This window comes from Salmo salar, chromosome 18, assembly GCF_965601325.2.
Source record: "Salmo salar chromosome 18, fSalSal1, whole genome shotgun sequence".
In the NCBI taxonomy this organism is placed as follows: Eukaryota; Metazoa; Chordata; class Actinopteri; order Salmoniformes; family Salmonidae; genus Salmo; species Salmo salar.
In genome coordinates this window covers 20,097,765-20,120,263 of record NC_138308.1, presented here as the reverse complement: position 1 = coordinate 20,120,263, position 22,499 = coordinate 20,097,765, and the positions used below count along the sequence as shown (strand labels likewise).

Below are 22,499 nucleotides of genomic sequence, written 5' to 3'. Positions count from 1 at the left end.
ATTATAATCAAATTCTAAACAAAAAGAAACAACAAATAGGCTATGTCACACTTACAGGCACCATAATTTCTCCCCGTTGGCATATAATATTAAAACAACGTAGACCATGGGGGTGGTTTTATGCACATCCAAACTTTTCACAGTAGCTGGACAAAGATCCAATATAAAGAGAAAGGGAGAATGTCCACTCACTGTTGTACTGCTCCCAAATAGGCCTATGTTTTATGAATATAATCGGAACCATTTTACAGATCAGATCTCATTCACACATCTCCAGAAGTTGCATTGCAAACGCGGCACGGACGTTGTCACAATAAAACCAGGAAGGAGAATCTTTCTAATAAATGTTTGTTGTAATAAGAATAAACAGAAAACAAGCAACTTTTACAGGTGACAGATAACTTCTAAATACGAGGTTCACCAGAATTCACAGAGTTTCTCATCTCTCGTTTCATGATGGGAATGGACACGTAGCCTACATCATGGAGGGGGTTTTACTTACATCCAAAACAGGACCTGCATTGCTCAAATAATGTGGGCCTGCCAACAATGCATAGATAAAAAGGGAACGTCAGCTCACTGTTTTATTCCTCTCAAACTTTATATTTTAATAAAGCTTTGGTGATTATGATTTATTTCCAAGTGGTCTCAGAAGCCAAACCCTTTACCGATAGTCTTGACTACTTCACGATTGAATTGGGCAGACAAAAAAAAGCCTTAATTGAGAGGAGGTGTTTTTTTAATGCTTGGTTTTCAATCAGCCTACCCGCTTATCCCTTCAAAGTAGGAGGATATATATGCATATAAAAAATGACTGGTCACTGGTCAGAATAAACAGATCAGATTGTGCTGTCATGATCTGGGCCAAAAACTCAATCCCACCGAACAGGTTGAAATTCCAGCATTTTTTTTCAAGCAACTCTTACACAAAAAGGGCATTAACATAATTTTCACAATTTTAGTTTTGTTATTGCACTGCCCCTTTATTATGTCTGTCTGATACTACATCTGATGTCATTATCGGACCTGGGTTCAAATAGTATTGTTTCCTTTCAAGTAATTCATTTGCACTTCAAACTGTAGCACCAGTTTGTCTGGTGCTACAGAAGAGATGGAATAATCCCAAAAGTGAAAACCCTGCCCAGCTGCTAGTGCAGGCAGGCTCAATCAAATGCTCAAAGTATTTGGAGAAAAAAAAACGATTTGAACCCATCTCGTCATTAGAAGCAGATAAATATTTTACATAAAAGTATGTCTTTAGATGTAGCAGATATCAGATATGGTAAATCTGTACACACCAAAGTTATTATTGTGGGGATGATAGCCCCTGCTAAATTGTGGATAAGAGTGTCTGCTAAATGACGTAAATGTAAATGTAAATGCATATGCATTGGTAACTTGAAGCTCAATGTTAAATAAAATCTCCCTACCATCACATCTAAGCCAATATGACACCAATGTAGATGAAAATTATCAAATCAACTTGGAGGTACACAACACACTTCCCGCCTCTTGTCATGATGTGTTCAGCCGTTACCGAGAACCACTATAAGGGATTTTTGACAGGGTCTTTAGCATTAGGGTTGTCAGACCACTTTTTGCCCAAACCTTTATCAAATTCTAGACATTGGGTTACAACGAGGCGACAGGGTCCATAAAGTAACCATTAGACTTGCCACCTTTCAGACTGATTATGTTTGTAGGTGCAACACTTTTTATTAAATGTATAATTTATCCCTCTCACATGCTCATTTCTGTCGATTAAGAACCAACGATGTGCTAACTTTTGTAGTCTGACAATCCTAGATTTTTTTCAGCTGAATCTCAGAGTTCTAAAACCTAACCAAATCACTTGGGTTGTGCAGCAACAGCGATAGTAGCTAGCCAACTCCAGTCGGATGGGAGGCAAGCTACAAGAAGCTACAAGAACAGGAAGTTAGCTATATTTTGCTATGGAAGGGTTTTCACATGGCTGAAATCATCTGTGTAAACTGTTGGCATTGAGACTTGACACTTGCCTGAAATAAGCACAAATAAGATGTCCTTGGCTGCTATTGCCAGTTAGCTAGCCAAATAAAGTTAGCCAGTAACGTGAGCTAACTACAAGCCAACAAAGCTGTAACGTTAATGTTAGCTGTATGGATGGATCATGCACCGGCACAACTCAATGTTGACAATATACACTATATATACAAAAGTATGTGGATACCCCTTAAAATGAGTGGATTGAGTTATTTCAGCCACACCCGTTGCTGACAGGTGTATAAAATCGAGCACACAGACAAACATTGGCAGTAGATTGGTGTCATGACTTCATATGTGCCAGACCCCCCCCCACCCCCTCTCCTGCAGAGGGGGAGAGGGGTGAAGTTGGCCATTTTATGATGGTCATAAATACCTGCAGGAACTCTCTCTCTCCCACACAATGAAAGGGAAGTTAAAAATTCCTTCGTTACAACAGAGAGATTTTGCAGTACTGTGACATCCAAGGTTGGATAGTGAAACAATATTTCTGTAATCCAAACCGTTGGAAGGGTCCGTGGGTACTTAAAGAACAATCATGTCGAATTCATTACTAATTTGTGATGTAACTAAGGACAGTAGAACATAACTGTATCTCTGAATGTGTATATTTCCCAGTGATCAGATTCACATCCAGATTTTGTGGAATTTATGGGATTAAATATGAAACTATTTGTGAGAAGATGTAATGTGATGTTAGTGAGATAATTGTTTTCATATGAAGTCTTAACCAGTCAATGACCACACCCATGTGAGCACAGACTTTATGTCGGCGTCATGGAACGCCCCTTTTTCCAGAGTGCGTGACAAAGTGTACATCAGAACATGCAGGTGGACGGTGTTAACCGGACATCACGAATGGTTAGATTCTACAAGACCAGTACACGGACAGCGTGAGCTGAAAGGTACAAAATGGATAGAAACTCTGAAACTTTCTTGCGGAAAGAAGATGTACACAGGAACATTCAGTATGCAGCTGTTTAACCTCTTGGCGTTCCCCTAGGATAGGGGGCGCTAAAGCGATTTTTGAAAAAAATTAGTGCGCATTTTAAACGGCCTCCTACTCAAACTCAGAAGCTAGGATATGCATATAATTAATACTTGTGGATAGAAAACACCCTAAAGTTTCTAAAACTGTTTGAATGGTGTCTGTGAGTATAACAGAACTCACATGGCAGTCAAAACCCCGAGACAGATGGAAACAGGAAGTGAAATTCTGAATTGCGAACTCAACTTCATCACGTTGCCTATTAATCACACCGTGAGCTATGGTTCATTGAGCACTTCCTATTGCTTCCACTAGATGTCCCCAGTCTTCACAAATTGGTTTGAGCCTTCTACTGTTAAAATTGAATGAATGAGACGCTGTGGAACGTGGTCACACGGAGAGGGCCATCACCATTATGACGCCGGCGCCCCTGGTTACCCTCCCCTTTCGAAACGTTTTGAAACACAATGCAATCGTCCCCCTCGAATCTTATTGGCTCTCTTGTTGAAAAACGCCCTGAAGATTTATGTTATACCATGTTTGACATGTTTGGACGAACCTAAATGGGGAAAAAATGCATTTTCTCGAAATGGCTGTCCCGTGGCCGACGAAGCATTTGGATCAGCCTTCAGACGCGCTAACAAGAACAAGCTCTTGGAACATAAAGGAGTCATTTTTTCGAACGAAAATACATTTGTTGTGGACCTGGGATTCCTGGAAGTGCTTTCTGATGAAGACAACCAAAGGTAAGGGATTATTGACAATAGTATACAAGACTAGATGTGATATGCGATTGTTCCAAGATGGCTAGCCTATTGCTATTGCTAGCCTATTGTTCTGAGTATCGCATCCCCTTTTATCGCAAAGTGTGATTACCCAGTAAAGTTATTTTTAAATCTGGCATTACAGGTGCTTTCAAGAGATATTCATCTATAAATCTTAGAATGACAATATTACATTTTAAAAATGTTTTCGAATAGTAATTTAGTAAATTGTAGCTCTGTTTTATCGGATGCATTTGAGGGAAAATAGTTAGTCAACGTTACGCACCGATGTAAAATGCTGTTTTTATATATAAATATGAACTTTATCGAACAAAAGAATGCATGTATTGTGTAACATGATGTCCTAGGTGTGTCATCTGATGAAGATTGTCAAAGGTTAGTGCTGCATTTAGCTGTTTTTTGGTTATTTGTGATGCATGTGGTTGGTCGGAAAATGGCTATGTGGCTACTTTTACGATATACTCCTCTAACATAATCTAATGTTTTGCTTTTGCTGTAAAGCCTTTTTGAAATCGGACAACGTGGTTCGATTCAGGAGAGGTGTATCTATAAAACGATATAATTTGAAAATTATTATATATTTTTTTAATTATTACATTTTGTTATGCTAATAGCGATATGATACGCATACGGGACGGAGGCCGCACAGGGGTTAAATACTTTAGTATGGTACTCTGAAAGATCCATTCTAAAGAACATTTCCCTATCAAACGTCCATTGGTACCTCTGGCGTATTCATTATAACACAGCCCGCTGAACAAGCTACAACTACGAATGACTTTGATCTCTGGTGGACAAACCAGAGACTTTCGGTCGAATTACTCCCCAGACAGACCGGCGATTTCAACAGAGAGACAACAAAGACATACACACGTAAATATGTACATTGCAATTCTTTCGAATGAGTGGCCGTTCATGTGCAAACTATTCACATTTCCATGAGCAAAATTCTCAGCTGTATGTGCATTAGTGAAGTCCTTTGCCTTTTTCTCCTGCTCTTTCTTACATGCCCCTCCCTTTCCCTCTCTTTTGAATCTGCCATTTTGTGTAACAAGCCGGGTGCACCCAGGTTAAACAACACCAATATCATTGTTTGTTGCGCAAACTTTGCACAATCAAAAGAAAATGTAATGCTTCCTAATTTGTTTAGCTATGTGACTGTTTGCAATACATCAACTGTTACATTTTTTTACAATAAAAAGCAATAGAAATAAACTTTCAATCAGTACTGAGTGAATGAACAACAAAAGCTTCCTGTCATCAACAGACATTCCATTTAAATAGTGTCAAGATAATGCGTTTAAGACAGGGTACGTAGCATAAGCGTAAACGCCGATTTATTGTCAATCTGGTGTCTGTATTGGCAGTACAGCATTTACTGTGATGCGGCATTCATACTTCTTGCGCTTCGCAGAGCAGAGCTGTTGTGAAGGAAGTTGTCAAGGAAGAACGTTTTGGTTTATACAGGACGTACCTCCCCCCACCTACCATCAACCAATCATGTCAATGCAGAGTTATACGGAGCTATACAGAGCCCTCTGCAAAATGTGGGAGGCGCATGGCGATGCGGTACAGAGCTTGATTTGGCCTACGCAAGCCTCCGGAGTCTCCACCATTTCATCACACCCTCCGTATGGAGACTCTGGACCGCATTGCCGGATCAAGCAATATATCGGCTTATCGTAAACATTGCTAAATAAAAAGGTTTAAGAAAGTACAGGCAGACACCACATTACTACACGACAAAACAGCTCGCTCAATCAAGCATGATGGTCTTGTATGAAGTATAAAAGCAAAGCTTGTTTTCATATAATAAAAAAAAGCTTGAAAAGGTGGGATTAGCGTGCTGTGTGAAAAATCCAATATTTAAACAGCGGTTGACATGCTTCGAAGTACGGTAATGGAAAATTTAGATTTTATTTGTCACGAAACGCGTCGTGCGCGTCACCCTTCTTTAGCCTTTCGGATAGTGTCTTGAACGCACGAACAAAACGCTGCTATTTGGATATAACTATGGATTATTTGGAACCAAACTAACATTTGTTATTGAAGTAGAAGTCCTGGGAGTGCATTCTGACAAAGAACAGCAAAGGTAATAACATTTTTCTTATAGTAAATCTGACTTTGGTGAGGGCTAAACTTGTTGGGTTTCTAAATAGCTAGCCCTGTGATGCCGGGCTATCTACTTAGAATATTGCAAAATGTGCTTTCACCGAAAAGCTATTTGAAAATCGGACATAGCGAGTGCATAAAGGAGTTCTGTATCTATAATTCTTAAAATAATTGTTATTTTTTTGTGAACGTTTATCGTGAGTAATTTAGTAAATTCACCGGAAGTATGCTAGTTCTGAACGTCACATGCTAATGTAAAAAGCTGGGTTTTGATATAAATATGAACTTGATTGAACAAAACATGCATGTATTGTATAACATAATGTCCTAAGATTGTCATCTGATGAAGATCATCAAAGGTTAGTGCTGCATTTAGCTGTGATTTGGGTTTATGTGACATTATATGCTAGCTTGAAAAATGGGTGTCTGATTATTTCTGGCTGGGTACTCTGCTGACATAATCTAATGTTTTGCTTTCGTTGTAAAGCCTTTTTGAAATCGGACAGTGTGGTTAGATTAACGAGAGTCTTGTCTTTAAAATGGTGTAAAATAGTCATATGTTTGAGAAATTGAAGTAATAGCATTTCTAAGGTATTTGAATAACGCGCCACGGGATTCCACTGGCTGTTACGTAGGTGGGACGAAATCGTCCCACTGGCCCTAGAGAAGTTAAATTTGTATGCGGTACAAATCACATTATTGTGGGAGCACCTCCTCTAAGAGTGTGAATTAGACTGTTTGAGAATGTTTAAAAACTATAAGAAACCTGCCTACACATTGTTTGAAATACAATAGACCAACATAGCTGCTGTAGAAGGTCAAAGCTGAGTGCTGGAAAACCTTAGTAGAGCATGGGTAGAGTACAGTAGGCATTGTGGTGCTCATGTGAAATTTGTTTATTTTTTGGCTTCAGACTAATGCCTACTTCTTACTTAAAATGTCGTTTTTTGTTTTAAATAGATCTTAGAACCATGCTGTGCTAGCTCCAAAATGAAACAGCCACCCCTCCATTCTGGCCAATTCATTTGGACACCCCACTGTTTAGAACTCGTGGCACCCATAGCCAGGCTTTAATTTAACGTCAGCATATCTGCATGGCCTTGCTGTGTTAATCCGTGCTAGGCTAGCCTACTGAACCCTTTTTCCATATAGAGCTATGATGTCTAAGAGATGAAATAGCAGCAGCAGCATCAAATAAACCTGTCTCCTTAGAGGCCAGGAGATTCTCATATAAATTGCTTATAAAAACAGGTTAAATGGTTGCACCATCCGGCACGTGACCCCTGGCCTCATTTCAGCTGGGCTGGGCGGCTGATTTTAAACACAGATTAAACTTGACCTTTTCAGTGTCTGACATTTTTTTGTGACTGTGTGCTGAGCGACTGAGATGGGAGATCATGCTCTGCTTACTAAATGAGAGACAAACGCACACTGCTGCTGAACGAACCCCACAAAACCAGATATGTCAATGTGGGGACTTCCTGCTGGAAACAATTTGACCCTAAACACAAATGCGCACGCATGCACTCATACACACACCAAACCCAACGCCAAACCTTTAAACCAATCAAACTAGAATCCGAGTCAAACTAAATAAACTTTGCAATCCATTCAGACATATTGTAGAGATGACGACAAACCATAAACCAGATCTCCCTGGAGCAAATATTTTTATTAATTAAACCCCTTTTTTGTGTTATCCAATTGGTAGTTACAGTCTTGTCCCATCGTTGCAATGCCTGTACGGACTTGGGAGAGGCAAAGGTTGAAAGCCATCCGTCCTGCGAAACACAACCCTGCCTAGCCACAGTGCTCGCTTAACCCAGAAGCCAGCCGCACCAATGTGTCAGAGGAAACAACATACAGCTGGCGACCGAAGTCAGCGTGCATGCGCCCCGCCCACCACAAGGAGTTTGCTAGAGTGTAATGGGCCAAACCCTCCCCTAACCTAACCTAACCCAGATGACATTGGGCCAATTGCGTGCCGCCACATGGGTCTCCCGGTTGCGGCAGGCTGCGACAAAGCCCGGGATCGACCCAGGGTCTGTAGTAATGCCTCTAGCAGTGCGATGCAGCGCCTTAGACCGCTGCGCCCCTCGGGAGGACCCTGGAGCTATTTCAGTGACAATTGTTGTTATAGGAGAGGAGATTGATTTGGAGTCCTGACTGTTGACTCATGGTAGCGTATTACGTCAAGTTATGTCAATATTGAGCTGATGATATTTGAGTCTGGACCACTGTATTAAGAAAGTAGATTGTTCTTGAGTCATCAGCTCTGATCAAAGAAAGAGTGGATTGTTCTGGGGCTGGGAATGTTGATCTAAGGCACTGGATTGTTTGCGGAAACTGGACGTGAGAGAGAAAGAGAGGCAGGAGAAATAGAGAGAGAGCGAGGGAAAGGAGAGACAGAAAGAGAAAGATCGCAAGAGAGAGACATAAAGAGAAACAGAGAAGAATGAGAGCCAGAGAGAAAAGGGGACAGGAACATAGAGACAGATATGTATTGATTACCTGTAGTACTGTTTCTCCTTGCTGCATGTCAGTGAACACCTTAACGCTGTAGGAGACTTCACCGAAGGTGGGAGTGTTGTCATTGGCGTCAATCACCAGGATGTTGACAGTCACCCGCGTGCTCTCCTGGACCCCATCTGATGCCATCATCTATACACAGAACAACAGTGAGAGCAGTACAAATCCTGCCTTTAGGACAAAGCCTGTTTCTTGCAAATTCTCTTCCAGTTTCCTTTTGTGTTACGTTTTTCAACTTAAGTGCCTGACTAAAAAACAATAGAAAACTGAGATAAAACAGAGTAAATAGGAACAAATAAAGGGTACATAAAAGGGTAAAGGGTACAACTTTAATGTGGTATTGCCGGTCCCCCTGGCTTAATTCACAACACAGATGTTGAGGTTTTCCTCAGGAGGGGTGCAAAACTAAATCAAACTTTTGAGACTTACTGTAGAAAGGCACACCCTCACACAAACAAACACACACACACACACACACACACATAAACCACAGGAGGTTGCTGAGGGGAGAACGGCTCATAATAATGGCCGGAACGGAGCAAATGGAATGGCATTAAACACATTGAAACCATGCGTTTGATGTATTCGATACCATTCCACTTATTCTGCCCCAGCCATTACCACAAGCCCGTCCTCCCCAGTTAAGTTGCCACCAACCTCCTGTGACGTACACATACACACACAGTAAGTGAGCGCAACCCAAAAGAAAGGACAACCAAACAAAACAGAACCCTTGAAGCCAGAATACAGAACATTAAAGGTGTGATTTCAATTTAAATGGACCACTTATTCTCTTACCATTGCCTGCCCAAGACAATATAACACAATTGCATGATGCTCAAGAATTTAAAATTGCAGCAATTTCTTTCATAAGTCCGGATCATTCTAATGGCAAAATGGCAACCATCAAAGCCTGAACATAGACATAGTAAACATACTATTGATGAAACTCTTCAAAGATAATAGTCACATATCCTTAGTACAGTGTGTTATCACAGCAACAAGTCCATGTACAAATCTAAAATCAAATCAAATTGTTTTGGTCGCGTACACATATTTTGCAGATGTTATCACAGATGTAGCTAAATGCTCATGTTCCTAGCTCCAACAGTGCAGTAATACCAAACAAAACAAAACAATACATGCAAATCCCCCAATTTAAAAAAAAAGGAATTAAGAAATATATAAATATTAGAACGAGCACTTTCAGAGTCCCGAATATACAGTTCCAGTCAAAGGTTTGCACACACCTACTCATTCAAGGGTTTTTCTTTATTTTTTAAATATTTTCTACATTGTAGAATAATAGTGAAGATATCGAAACTATGAAAATAACACATATGGAATCATGTAGTAACCAAAAAAGTGTTAAACAAATTAAACCATATTTTAAATTTGAGAGACTTCAAAGTAGCCACCCTAAGTAGCCACCCTTTAGAACATAGTAAAAATTAAGAACTACCCTTGAATGAGTAGGTGTGTCCAAACTTTTGACTGGTACTGTAAATCTATATCTACAATACATGGTAATAATTTACTTGACACCCATTTCATATTTCATAACAGCTGACATAACTTATTATAACCTGCCATAATATAGTCGTAACACTGTCATGACCTGTTATGTCATATAGTTGTGACAAATATTGCGTTATTTTATGGCTGGTTGTAACACCTACATCCAAGTGTTAAAACCCAAACATATATAAATTATTTTTTCCCCTGCCAGGAAGTTTCCTTTAATTTTAAACTTTGTTTTTTAAATCATTTGTTGTTGTTGTAATGAATTCTTTACAGTCATGTTTTTTCCCGTCATATAGCGTGTAGAAAATGCACTTTATAACAATGTCAAGAAGCATAATGACCATCATAATCATATAAGCCAGGTCCGCCTTTCACAAACATGCTCTTATATCAGTCATCAGTCAAAAAGAGGGTGTCTTGTCCTGCTCCTGAAATCTGCTCCTGCATTCATCCCAGTCATCAGCAACAGAGCATTGGGGTAGGTGCATGTTTGACATCAATGTGTGCGCGATTACAACGATAATATAATATAGTACATTTCCCAAAAATGGTTATAACATAAACATACTATTGACATGTACGCTATGGTGTAATGTAATGTTTTGCCTTGTGCAGTAGCTTTTGTGGATTTTGACACTCTTATGTATGTTTCATAACCAGCTATTCAATAACGCAATATATGTCACAACAGGTCTAAATATATGCGTCATAACAGTGCTTTGACCATATTATAACAGGTTATGAAATGTTGTCAACTGTTATAAACATATTATGACATGGTTATGACCATGTCATAATTTGTTATGACGCTGGGTGTCACGTAAAGTGTTACCCTATATAGAATGAGCCTTGACTAGTATACAGTATATAATAATAACAACAACAATAATAATAAACAGTACATTCGGAAAGAATGCCTTATTCTAAAATGGGTAAAACCAATTTCTTCCCTCATCAATCTACACACAATACCCCATAATGACAAATAAAAACAGGATTTTAGACATTTTTGCTAATTTATAAAAAAATATCACATTTACATAAGTATTCACACCCTTTACTGAGTACTTTGTTGAAGCACCTTTGGCAGCGATTACAGCTTCAAGTCTTCTTGGATATGATGCTACAAGCTTAGCACACCTTTATTTGGGGAGTTTCACCCATTCTTCTCTGTAGATCCTCTCAAGCTCTGTCAGGTTGGATGGAAAGCGCCGCTGCACGGCTATATTTAGGTCTCTCCAGAGATGTTCGATCAGGTTCAAGTCCGGCCTCTGGCTGGGCCACTCAAGTACATTCAGAGACTTGTCCCAAAGCCACTCCTGCGTTGTCTTGGCTGTGTGCTTAGGGCCTCTGGAGCAGGTTTTCATCAAGATCTCTCTGTACTTTGCACCGTTCATCTTTCCCTCAATCCTGACTAGTCTCCCAGTCCCTGCCGCTGAAAAACATCCCCACAGCATGATGCCGCCATCACCGTGCTTCACCATAGGGATGGTGCCAGGTTTCCTCCAGACGTGACGCTTGGCATTCAGGCCAAAGAGTTCAATCTTGGATTCATCAGACCAGAGAATCTTGTTTCTCATGGTCTGATAGTCCTTTAGGTGCCTTTTGGCAAACTCCAAGTGAGCTGTCATGTGCCTTTTACTGAGGAGTGGCTTCCGTCTGGCCACTCTACCATAAAGGCCTGATTGGTGGAGTGCTGCAGAGATGGTTGTCCTTCTGGAAGGTTCTCCTATCTCCACAGAGGAACTCTGGAGCTCTGTCAGAGTGACCATCGGGTTCTTGGTCACCTCCCTGACCAAGGCCCTTCTCCCCCGATTGCTCAGTTTGGCCAGGCGGCCAGCTCTAGGAAGAGTCTTGGTGGTTCCTAACTTCTTCCATTTAAGAATGATGGAGGCCACTGTGTTCTTGGGGACCTTCAATGCTGCAGACATTTTTTGGTACCCTTCCCCAGATCTGTGCCTCGACACAATCCTGTCTCGGAGCTCCACGGACAATTCCTTCGACCTCATGGCTTGGTTTTTGCTCTGACATGCACTGTCAACTGTAGGACCTATACAGACAGCTGTGTGCCTTTCCAAATCATGTCCGATCAGTTGAATTTACCACAGGTGGATTACAATCAAGTTGATGAAACATCTCATGGATGATCAATGGAAACAGGATGGACCTGAGCTCAATTTCGAGTCTCATGGCAAAGGGTCTGAATAAGGTATTTCTGTTTTTTATTTATAACAGATTTGCAAAAACAAATTTAAAACCTGTTTTCGCTTTGTCATTATAGGGTATTGCGCGTAGAAAATGATGAGGGGAAAAAATATGTTATATATTTTATAATAAGGCTGTAACGTAACACAATGTGGAAAAAGTCAAGGGTTCTGAATATTTTCAGAATGCACTGTATAGATATGAATTGTGTAAAACAGTATTGAGACATTTTTAAAGTGACCAGTGACTACAGTATGTACATAGTGCAGCATTCTCTAAGGTGCAGGGTTGAGTACGTGGTGGTAGCCAGCTAGTAAACGTGACTAAAGTTCAAGGCAGAGGTTACTGGGCAGGGGCTGGCTGGTGACTATTTACCAGTCTGATGGCCAGTTTTTTAGTCTCTCGGTCCCAGCTTTGATGCACTTCTACATGGTTGAGGGGTGAACAGGCCATGGCTCGGGTGGCTGAGGTCCTTGACACACACACACGCACGCACGCACGCACGCACGCACACGCACGCACACACACACACACACACACACACACACACACACACACACACACACACACACACACACACACACACACACACACACACACACACACACACACACACACACACACACACACACACACACACACACACACACACACACACACACACACCACACACACACACACACACACGGAGACCTCTGATTGTGAGATCCAAAAGAGCTAACTCCTTCTCCAAAGGGGTGTAAAGAGTTCAAACATGGCATCTGTTCTCCTTTATCAATATCTTCCTGACTGGTCCAGTGAGGGAGTGAGGCAGCAGAGACAAAGAAGCTGAAGCCTCATATATTTGATCTTCACAGCTTCTTCTGAACTCAGCTGGCACATCATGACCACAGATGCAGATATTGAAAACAGACTAGTATCCTACCACCTCTATCGCCCAAACCCTCCCACTTTCTCTTTTGTTTAATCAAAAGAAAATTCTCCAGGAAACACTCCCTCAATATTTAAATAATGATGCTTTCTAATATGTAACCATCCCACAGGGAGAGTCCACACAGTAGCACTATATATGTAATTGCATGCCGTCAATACAGAGAACACAATTGAGTCTCTGAATAATGTAAGGCAGAATCCCTTCATTGTGAAGATGCTGGAGAGCACTGCGTGTCAAAATACAGCAGGAGTCAACAGTGGCAGTGTGTTCCTGTCCAGAAGGAGAGGGTTTCATCTGGTATTGGTTGGGTCTTGGAAAGCTATTCTAAGTCAGTAAACAGGTGATCCAGAATAAATACATGATACATGATACATGATACATGATAATAAAGGTGTAAAGTAGTAATGTGCCTGGCCAAGTTATTTCATCTCTTCAATAGAGGCATAGATGTAGATAAATCCAACTGCTACAACGTAAGTTAAGTTCAATTGCATTGACTGAGTTGAAAATAAATGGATCCCGTAGGCAGTGTAGTTATGTCAAGTCATATCATACAGCCTAAACCAAGCTGTTATATCCTGTAGAAGTGGGTGCTGCTTCCTCCCATATACTTTATTAGAGTGGTGGGTGTTACTTGGTAATATATGTGGATGCGGTTGGAACGAGGCGTACCGTGAAGGTGTAGGTCATCTGCTTCTCTCTGTCCACAGGTTTGAGCAGTCGGAGGTAGCGGGTGATCCCGGTCGGGGTTACGGCAAAGACGGTGCTGAAGTCATCCAGAGTCACCGTCACCAGAGGGTCTTTACTCTTCAAAAAGTAAAGACATTGGAGAGAAGAGGGTTACCATGGAGACCGTACTCAAATGTGCAGCTGTGTCACTGAGGGGAAAAAAACGATCGTGAGAGACAGAACAAGTCAAAACATGTCTGAGTGGTAAAAAGACTGCTGACAAAGACAACATAGTACTGAGAACAGGGGAAGGCCTTGAAGGAATTCTAAGAAATCATGCGATTTTATATAAAGCACAATATAAAGCACACTACAATTGTACAGTCGGTCTTTCATTGCGGCTCTGGCAACAAGCTACAGCATATGAGCAATTTACAGAAACCTAGGCGTTCGCCGGCCTACTGTACAATACAGTCGAGACGTTTGAAAGTAGAAAATATTTTTTTCATGAAAAAAAATGCATTCTTGAACATGTGAACGTTCATGTGTCTTAATAACAAACTCGTATGCAAACTGTAAATATGAATATAAAATGGAGTAAGGAGTAATTTGGTCTAAAAGTGAGGACCATATATAAAAACATTTCAATACTGTTTTACAACTTTCCCCCCAAAAAATGTATTCTCTGGGTTATGTTGGTACAAGGGAGATTTAAGCAGGGTTGGGTTGTTAGGGAGATTCAAGTCTGTCAATAAGGCCTGCCTGTCTGCTAAACATTCACACTGCTTTGCCCATTGATCTGTTTTAGAGCTGCACTTTGATGTCTTAATCTCACCCTGCTGAGAGGGAGAGAGCACAAGAGAAGGAGAGATAGAAAGTTACAGACAGACACACACAGAGAAAGAGAGACAAGAAGTGATAGAGAAGGAAAGTGAGTTGGAGAAATCTCTGTTGAGGAGTTTATTGTGTTAGGTGTCATCTGAGGAAATGAATAAAACAATATTTTCAACATCATTAACATAAAGAGAAATATCCTGGTGACAAAAGCCCAAACAGAGTGGGGGTGAATGCTGCTGTGCATCAGTGTTCTGAGTGTCTCCTGGTGTGTTGGCAGCCTGTCTCAATGTGTGTTTTCAACCATTTAAATGCAGTTGAGGCGCTTAGAAAACCCACTCCTGTCAGCGCCTGTTTGAAATGCTGTGCTTTTCAGAATCATCACCGCCACACACACACACACACACACACACACACACGCACGCACGCACGCACGCAAGCACGCACACACACACACACACACTGAATGTACTAAATGTATTGGTGCAATCTGTGTATTTACCCACTAATAACATACACATTTTTTACTTGACTAGAACAATAGACACACACGGCAAAACACAAAAACATTAGACATTTGTGTATGAAGAAATTGATAATTGGAAGGGAAAACTGAGTGACACATCTGAAAAAACTGAAAGAGAGCTTGGCCCAGAGGTTTGAACACAGACCATGCAGTAGAGTAAAACCCAAAGGCACACTTTTAGTCATAACAGCATCACAAACCACACGTTTACCTACAGGTGTTTGACCAGGCAGCAGCTACAACAAAGAGACAAAGCAGCATCAATGATAATACAGTATGATGGAGAGTGTTTCCCCATCTTAGCATGGGCTTCTGGAAGTATTTTACTAACATAAACTTGCTATAAAATGTAAATATTTAATCGGCTTATGTACTCATGGAATGATTTAGTCTGAAAAGCCCACTAAAGGCTACATATTTTGTATGAAAAGGTTAAAATATACACTTAGTTGCTTGTGTGTAGCCATACCAGCTAATTTGTGTGTGTATTTGTGTGCACTGTCTGTGTATGTACTTGTGCGTGCATTCATAGTATTGTGTATTTGCAGATTCATAAGCGACATGCTGGAGCTTGTGAGAGTGTGTGCTTATGTGTGTGCATGCACATATCCTCAATACCTCTTCAATGTCTTTGTCCAGGGCGATTATGCCCAAGGGGGCAGTGAGGTTGGAGCTGGCAGAGATGGTGGTGCCTACTGGGGAGGACTCGCTGACGTAGCCCTGGTAGGACTGGAATTGGAAGTATGGAGCCTGGTTGTTCTCATCCAGGACATCAATGATCAGTTCAGCGTATGCTGGGAGTGGGTGGCCGTTGTCCTGCTCAGCCTAAAAGAAGGAGAAAAGGGTATATTTATTATGGACCTCACTGTAACATGTACTGATATGCAACTTGGGACATACAATCATAAGGTGGTCATAGCTCATTGGAAAGATTATTATGACAGACTGACTCTTTTTGTAATACCTGTTGCAGATCAGTAAACAAAGCTAAACACATTTGAATGCCAGATATTACACCATTTACAAGGACTCAGTGTCACAATTGAAATGCAAACTTCTGAGCGTCAGTGTCATTACCAAGGGAATAGAAATGCAGAGGGCATTGTTTTCGAAAGACTGTCATTTCAATTACATAAATCATTGGCAAATTAATCAAACATCCACTTTGAATTAGATTCCAGTAATTGGTAAGAAACTTAAAACAAATGCTTTAATCTGGGATGAATGGATGCCAATTAAAATGGTTAGCTAGCAGTTCAGTTTCTGTTTTGAATGATAGCACAGACTTTATTGTTTACATCAGGGGTGGCCAACCCTCTTCCTGTGTGCAGGTGTTTGCTCCAGCCCTATTCCAACACACCTGATTAAAGCTAATCAAGGTCCTGATGAACAGCTGATTGGTAGAATCAGGTGTGTCCAGTGGCATGTATTCATCGATGTCAAGGGAAGCCAGGTTTCCCCACACATTTGACCCCCCAAAAAAGTATAAATTATCTTTCGTTTCTCTGTGTTTTCATACATTTCCTTAAATTCGCAAGTGGCTGAATCTATCTCACCAGAGGAATCATCTGAGCGAGGAAAACAATGCCCATCTGTCTCAGTATGTGTAGCTCATGTACAGTGAAGGAAAAAAGTATTTGATCCCCTGCTGATTTTGTACGTTTGCCCACTGACAAATAAATGATCAGTCTATAATTTTAATGGTAGGTTTATTTGAACAGTGAGAGACAGAATAACAACAAAAAAATCCAGAAAAACGCATGTCAAAAATGTTATAAATTGATTTGCATTTTAATGAGGGAAATAAGTATTTGACCCCCTCTCAATCAGAATGATTTCTGGCTCCCAGGTGTCTTTTATACAGGTAACGAGCTGAGATTAGGAGCACACTCTTAAAGGGAGTGCTCCTAGCTTGTTACCATTATAAAAGACACCTGTCCACAGAAGCAATCAATCAGATTCCAAACTCTCCACCATGGCCAAGACCAAAGAGCTCTCCAAGGATGATAGGCTCACAAGAATGGCGCCGGGGAAGATGGCTGCCGTTTTACGGGATCCTAACCAATTGTGCTATTTTGTGTGTTTTTTTCGTGTTCTTTGTAACTTATTTTGTACATTACGTTTCCGCCACCGTCTCTTATGACCGAAAATAGCTTCTGGATATCAGAACAGCGATTACTTACCTCGAACTAAACACAGATTTTTTATTTAATGAGTTGGACGCAAAGGATTTACCTGACCAGGTCCAAATCCCCGTCATTCACATGAAGACACCAATATAGGGGACGCAGATTGGGATGCCTTGTGAGAATTCGTCGGGGGGTGGGTAACCCGCCTCCACCATCCGTTGTATTGGCCACGTGCAATCATTGGAGAATAAACTGGATGAGCTCCATTCAAAACTATCCTACCAATGAGACATTAAGAACTGTAACATGTTTCACAGAGTCGTGGCTGAACGAGGACATGGATAATATACAGTTGGCTGGTTTTTCCGTGCATCAGCAAGACAGAAAAGCTGCTTCCGGTAAGACAAGGTGACAACAGCAGCTGATGCGGAAAATCAAATATTAAGGAAGTCTCAAGGTTTTGCTTGCCTGAGGTAGAGTATCTCATGATAAGCTGTAGACCATACTATTTACCAAGAGAGTTTTCATCTATATTTTTTATAGGTGTCTATTTACCACCACAAACCGATGCTGGCACTAAGACGGCACTCAACGAGCTGTATAAAGCCGTAAGCAAACAAGAAAATGCTCATCCAGAGGCGGCTCTCCTAGTGGCTCGGGACTTTAATGCAGGGAAACTTAAATCCGTTTTTCTACCAGCATGTCACATGTGCAATAAGAGGGAAAAAAACACTAGACCACATTTACTCCACACACAGAGACGCGTACAAAGCTCTCCCTCAACCTCCATTTAGCAAATCTGACCATAATTCCATCCTCCTGATTCCTACTTATAAGCAAAAACTAATGCCAGTACCAGTACCAGTGACTCGCTTAATACGGAAGTGGTCAGATGACGCAGATGCTAAGCTACAGGACTGTTTTGCTAGCACAGACTGGAATATGTTCCAGGACTCATCCGATGGCATTGAGGAGTATACCACATCAGTCACCGGCTTCATCAATAAGTGCATCGATGACGTGGTCCTCACAGTGACCACATGTACATACCGCAACCAGAAGCCAGTGATTACAGGCAACATTCACACTGAGCTAAAGGGTAGAGTTGCCACTTTCAAGGAGCGGGACTCTAACCTGGACGCTTATAAGAAATCCCTCTATGCCCTCAGACGAACCATCAAACAGGCAAAGCGTAAATACAGGACTAAGATTGAATCCTACGACACTGGCTCCGACGCTCGTCGGATGTGACAGGGCTTGCAAACTATTACGGACTGCAAAAGAATGCCCAGCCGCGAGCTGCCCAGTGACACAAGCCTACCAGACGAGCTAAATGACTTTGTGCGCTTTGAGGCAAGCAACAATGAAGCATGCATGAGAGCACCAGCTGTTTCGGACGACTGTGTGATGGCGCTTGCCATAGCCGATGTGAGCAATAACTTTAAACAGGTAATCATTCACAAGGCCACAGGGCCAGACGGATTACCAGGACGTGTACTCCGAGCATGCACTGACCACCCGGCAACTCTCTTCACTAACATTTTCAACCTGTCCCTTGCCGAGTCTGTAATACTTACATGTTTCAAGCAGACCACCATAGTCCCTGTGTTCAAGAACACTAAGGTAACTTGCCAAAATGACTACCGACCTGTAACACTCACGTCTGTAGCCATGAAGTGATTTGAAAGGCTGCTCAAGGCTCACATCAACACCATCAACCCAGAAATCCTAGACCCACTCCAACTTGCATACCGCCCCAACAGATCCACAAACGACGCACTCTATTGCACTCAACACTGCCATTTCCCACCTGGACAAAAGGAACACCTACGTGAGAATGCTGTTCATTGACTACAGCTCACCGTTCAACACCATAGTGCCCACAAAGCTCATCAGTAAGCTAAGGACCCTGGGACTAAACACCTCCCTCTGCAACTGGATCCTGGACTTCCTGACGGGCTGTCCCCAGGTGGTAAGTGTAGGCAACAAAACATCTGCCGCGCTGATCCTCAACACAGGACCCCCCGGGGTGCGTGCTTAGTCCCCTCCTGTACTCCCTGTTCACCCATGACTGTGTGGTTCTATTTTATAAATCATTAATTGAGATCATTCTGTCCTACTGCTTGACCTGCTGCTTTGGTAATATCAACGTTGCACAGAAAAATCGGTTGGGCAAGATAGTCACGACTTGCGGAAAAATCATGGGACAGCAACAGCAAGAACTATCATTGCTCTACCTGGGCAGAGCCCTCCATAAGGCGAATAAAATAGCGGTTGACTCTTCCCATCCACTCCACTCTGAATTCCAGCTTCATCCCTCTGGCCGCAGGTACAGACTACCTATGGTTAAAAAAATAGGGCCAAGTACTCTTTTATTCCAAATGCAATTCTGCAACTTAACAAAATGTTGGACTAATTGCACTTAGCACTTGCACTATGAAACTGCACTTACCCTGCCTATTTGTTTGTAAAAGTCCTTTGCTATTTATTTTTCATTTTTAGATGTGATATGTTTTATGACTGCTGCAAGATGAATTGCCTCTCTGAAGACATTGAACGTTTTCTGAATCTGAATCTGTCCAAGCACGACTCCAACACCATCATTAAGTTTTCCGACGACACCACGTTGGTAGGCCTGATCAACGACAACAATGAGACAGCCTATAGAGAGGAGGTCAGAGACCTGGAAGTGTGGTGCCAGGACAACAACCTCTCCCTCAATGTGATCAAGACAAAGGAGATGATCGTGGTCTCCAGGAAAAGGAGGGCTGAGCACGCCCCCATTCTCATCGACGGGGCTGTAGTGAATTTGGCGCATGTGACAAATAAAATTTGATTTGATTTGACTCACACACGCACAGAAATCTAATCAGCACCATGGACAGCCACATGATATTTAGGAACGTTGATTGGACTAAATTGTTTGTGGTATCTTGATTTGATGATGTTGAATTGTTTAAGTTGAAATGCTGCTGGAATAGCTGAGAAAGTGCTCCTGTTTTCTTTGTGCTGACTTGGGGTAACTCGCCGTGTTTCTAAATCAGTAGTTGTGTAATAAACTGTTGGAAATATTAACTGTTGTTACGTGCAATATGTGCAGACTTCACCGGACAGATGAGGCTCTCTGGTTTTGTGATGTGTTGTTGAATTTATTCCACCACTGTTTGACTTATCTTTTTGTTGTCACGGCCTTATTGTATATCATGGTGGCCTATGAACGAACGGGTTATAGAGCAAACATAGCACTTATCACAACATAGGTTGTAATATGGATTTTTTTCCTGGCTTGGCTTCCTCAGTGATTTTTCCTCACGCACCGCTACTGAGTGTGTTTGAGCTGGGCTGAAGCAAAGACCTGCACCCCTAGTAGCTCTCTTAAAAATGGGCCTTCTCATGCTGCTCACCGTGGAAACCAGTTCAATGGATAAGTGCATCGAAATCATGTTATTTTGTCATGTGGATCCTTAATGTTAAACCTAACTATTGACAAGCATTCACAGCAATCAGACACGTAATCTAAATGTCAGCATTCGTGTTTGCTTGAGGCAATCATAAAACTGTGTGCACATTCAATGCACCATTCAACACCCTATTAGAAAGTTCTGACAAAGACCAGGGCATGTTCAAAACATTGTCTTTTTAGGGGGACATAAATAACCTTCTTAATTTAACCCAGCAGCTAAGAGACCATCATTGTACTCACACATTTGTACTCAACATTTTTCAAACCATGTCAGTGTCTTGTGTAATGGACAGCGTATAATACGACACTGTAACCAATCTATGTGACACAAACACAGGGGCGTACATGTTGCGTCTATTGTTTTAGCATTTATTGCAGCACAGTTGGTGGGGGAAATTACTACAGTAACATGGCACATTAGCACACATCAATTTGCATGTCGCTTCAGCCAATCAACCATTCAACCTTCAACAGCAAGTATCACATGAGCTTTAGTGATAGTTACACTGTAACCTAACACGCATGTGAAACTATATCATAGCATGGATGACGAGCCACCGATTGAGTGCAGTCATACAGTCAGACCACCATAATTTCTCAAAAATATGTTACACAATTACTTGATCTAAGGCAGTTCCTACACTAATGTTGTTTCATTGCAAGTGAACCTGGCGAGGAGGAGAGGATGAGAGGCGTAGAGGAAGGGAGGAGGGAAGGCAGAGAGGTGACCTGAATACTATGATGCCCTCATGCTGGCAGAGGGAACCTGCTGACCCACCACACTAGTATGTATGTACTGTAGATTTTCTGTAGTCTGAAGATTCAAATAAGAGATCACAGTAACTACGTTTCCATCCACAGTTTTTGTGCGAGTAAAGTCATACCGTATTAAAAAAAAAATCACAATTGCTGTGATGGAAAAAGGAAGTTTCAGTATAATTTTATAAATGCCGACATCATTCGTTCGTTTGACATGCTGGTATCTTTTTGTGTCGGTAAAATGTATTATGCAAGAAATGGCGGTGGAAACGCCTTTATGTGCAAATGTTGATATAACAACCATCATATTGAAGTGAGCGTGATGACATGGTATGTGGTCCTCCCACTATGACTCGGGAGACCATGCAGTTCATTAGGCTAGAGATGAAATAAGTTACGATGTACTTCACAGGGTGGTAAAAGTGCTTCTTTCTTGATGCTCCTTTCCAATAAATATTGAGGGTCTAATTCTGGTGACTTGATGCTTGACTGTCGTTTGACAAATTAAAATATTCTTGCTCTTATCAATAATAATCTCATCATGTAGACTAGCCAACCCGCACAGCCTACCCGCACTGTACAGTATATCCGAGCTGTTGGCTAGAGCGTACTTGTCAAGACCAAAGTAGGCACATTTGCTATTTATTAACACAACAGTTTTTGTGACAAAACTATCGTTAGAGTTTAAAATGTGAAGGAAACACACTGAACATTAGATTTTAATTCGGTACATGAAAACTTAAGCGGAAAAGTACATTTTGTGTGTACTACGTCACCACACACTGATTTTTATTCACAAGTTTGTTCAGTGGAAACACACCACTGGTGGGAAAATGCACATATTTGCATGAAAAGTCGCCAATTAGATGTAAACCTAGCTACTCACAAGAAAATGTGTTCTTTAGGACATTCTCTCTGTCTTCTTTTTAAGGTCGGAGTACCTGTGCATAGAATCTATAGAATTGAATAGAATCTATTGCAGGTATATAGGAGTATAAAATAAAAGATTCCCCTGCTCAT

The 22,499-nt window shown here is 41.3% G+C and overlaps 1 protein-coding gene across 1 annotated transcript in view; it reads right to left on the bottom strand.

The window, feature by feature from the left end:
• LOC106577001 (protocadherin-15) overlaps positions 1–22,499 on the bottom strand; it is a 263,912-nt gene that overhangs the window by 140,063 nt on the left and 101,350 nt on the right. The window contains exons 12-14 of the mRNA XM_082964779.1: positions 15,747–15,953; positions 13,772–13,906; positions 8,419–8,568 (exon numbers count right to left, since the gene is read on the bottom strand). Of these exons, the coding sequence (XP_082820905.1) occupies positions 8,419–8,568; positions 13,772–13,906; positions 15,747–15,953 (492 nt within the window). The remainder of the gene's footprint in view (positions 1–8,418; positions 8,569–13,771; positions 13,907–15,746; positions 15,954–22,499) is intronic.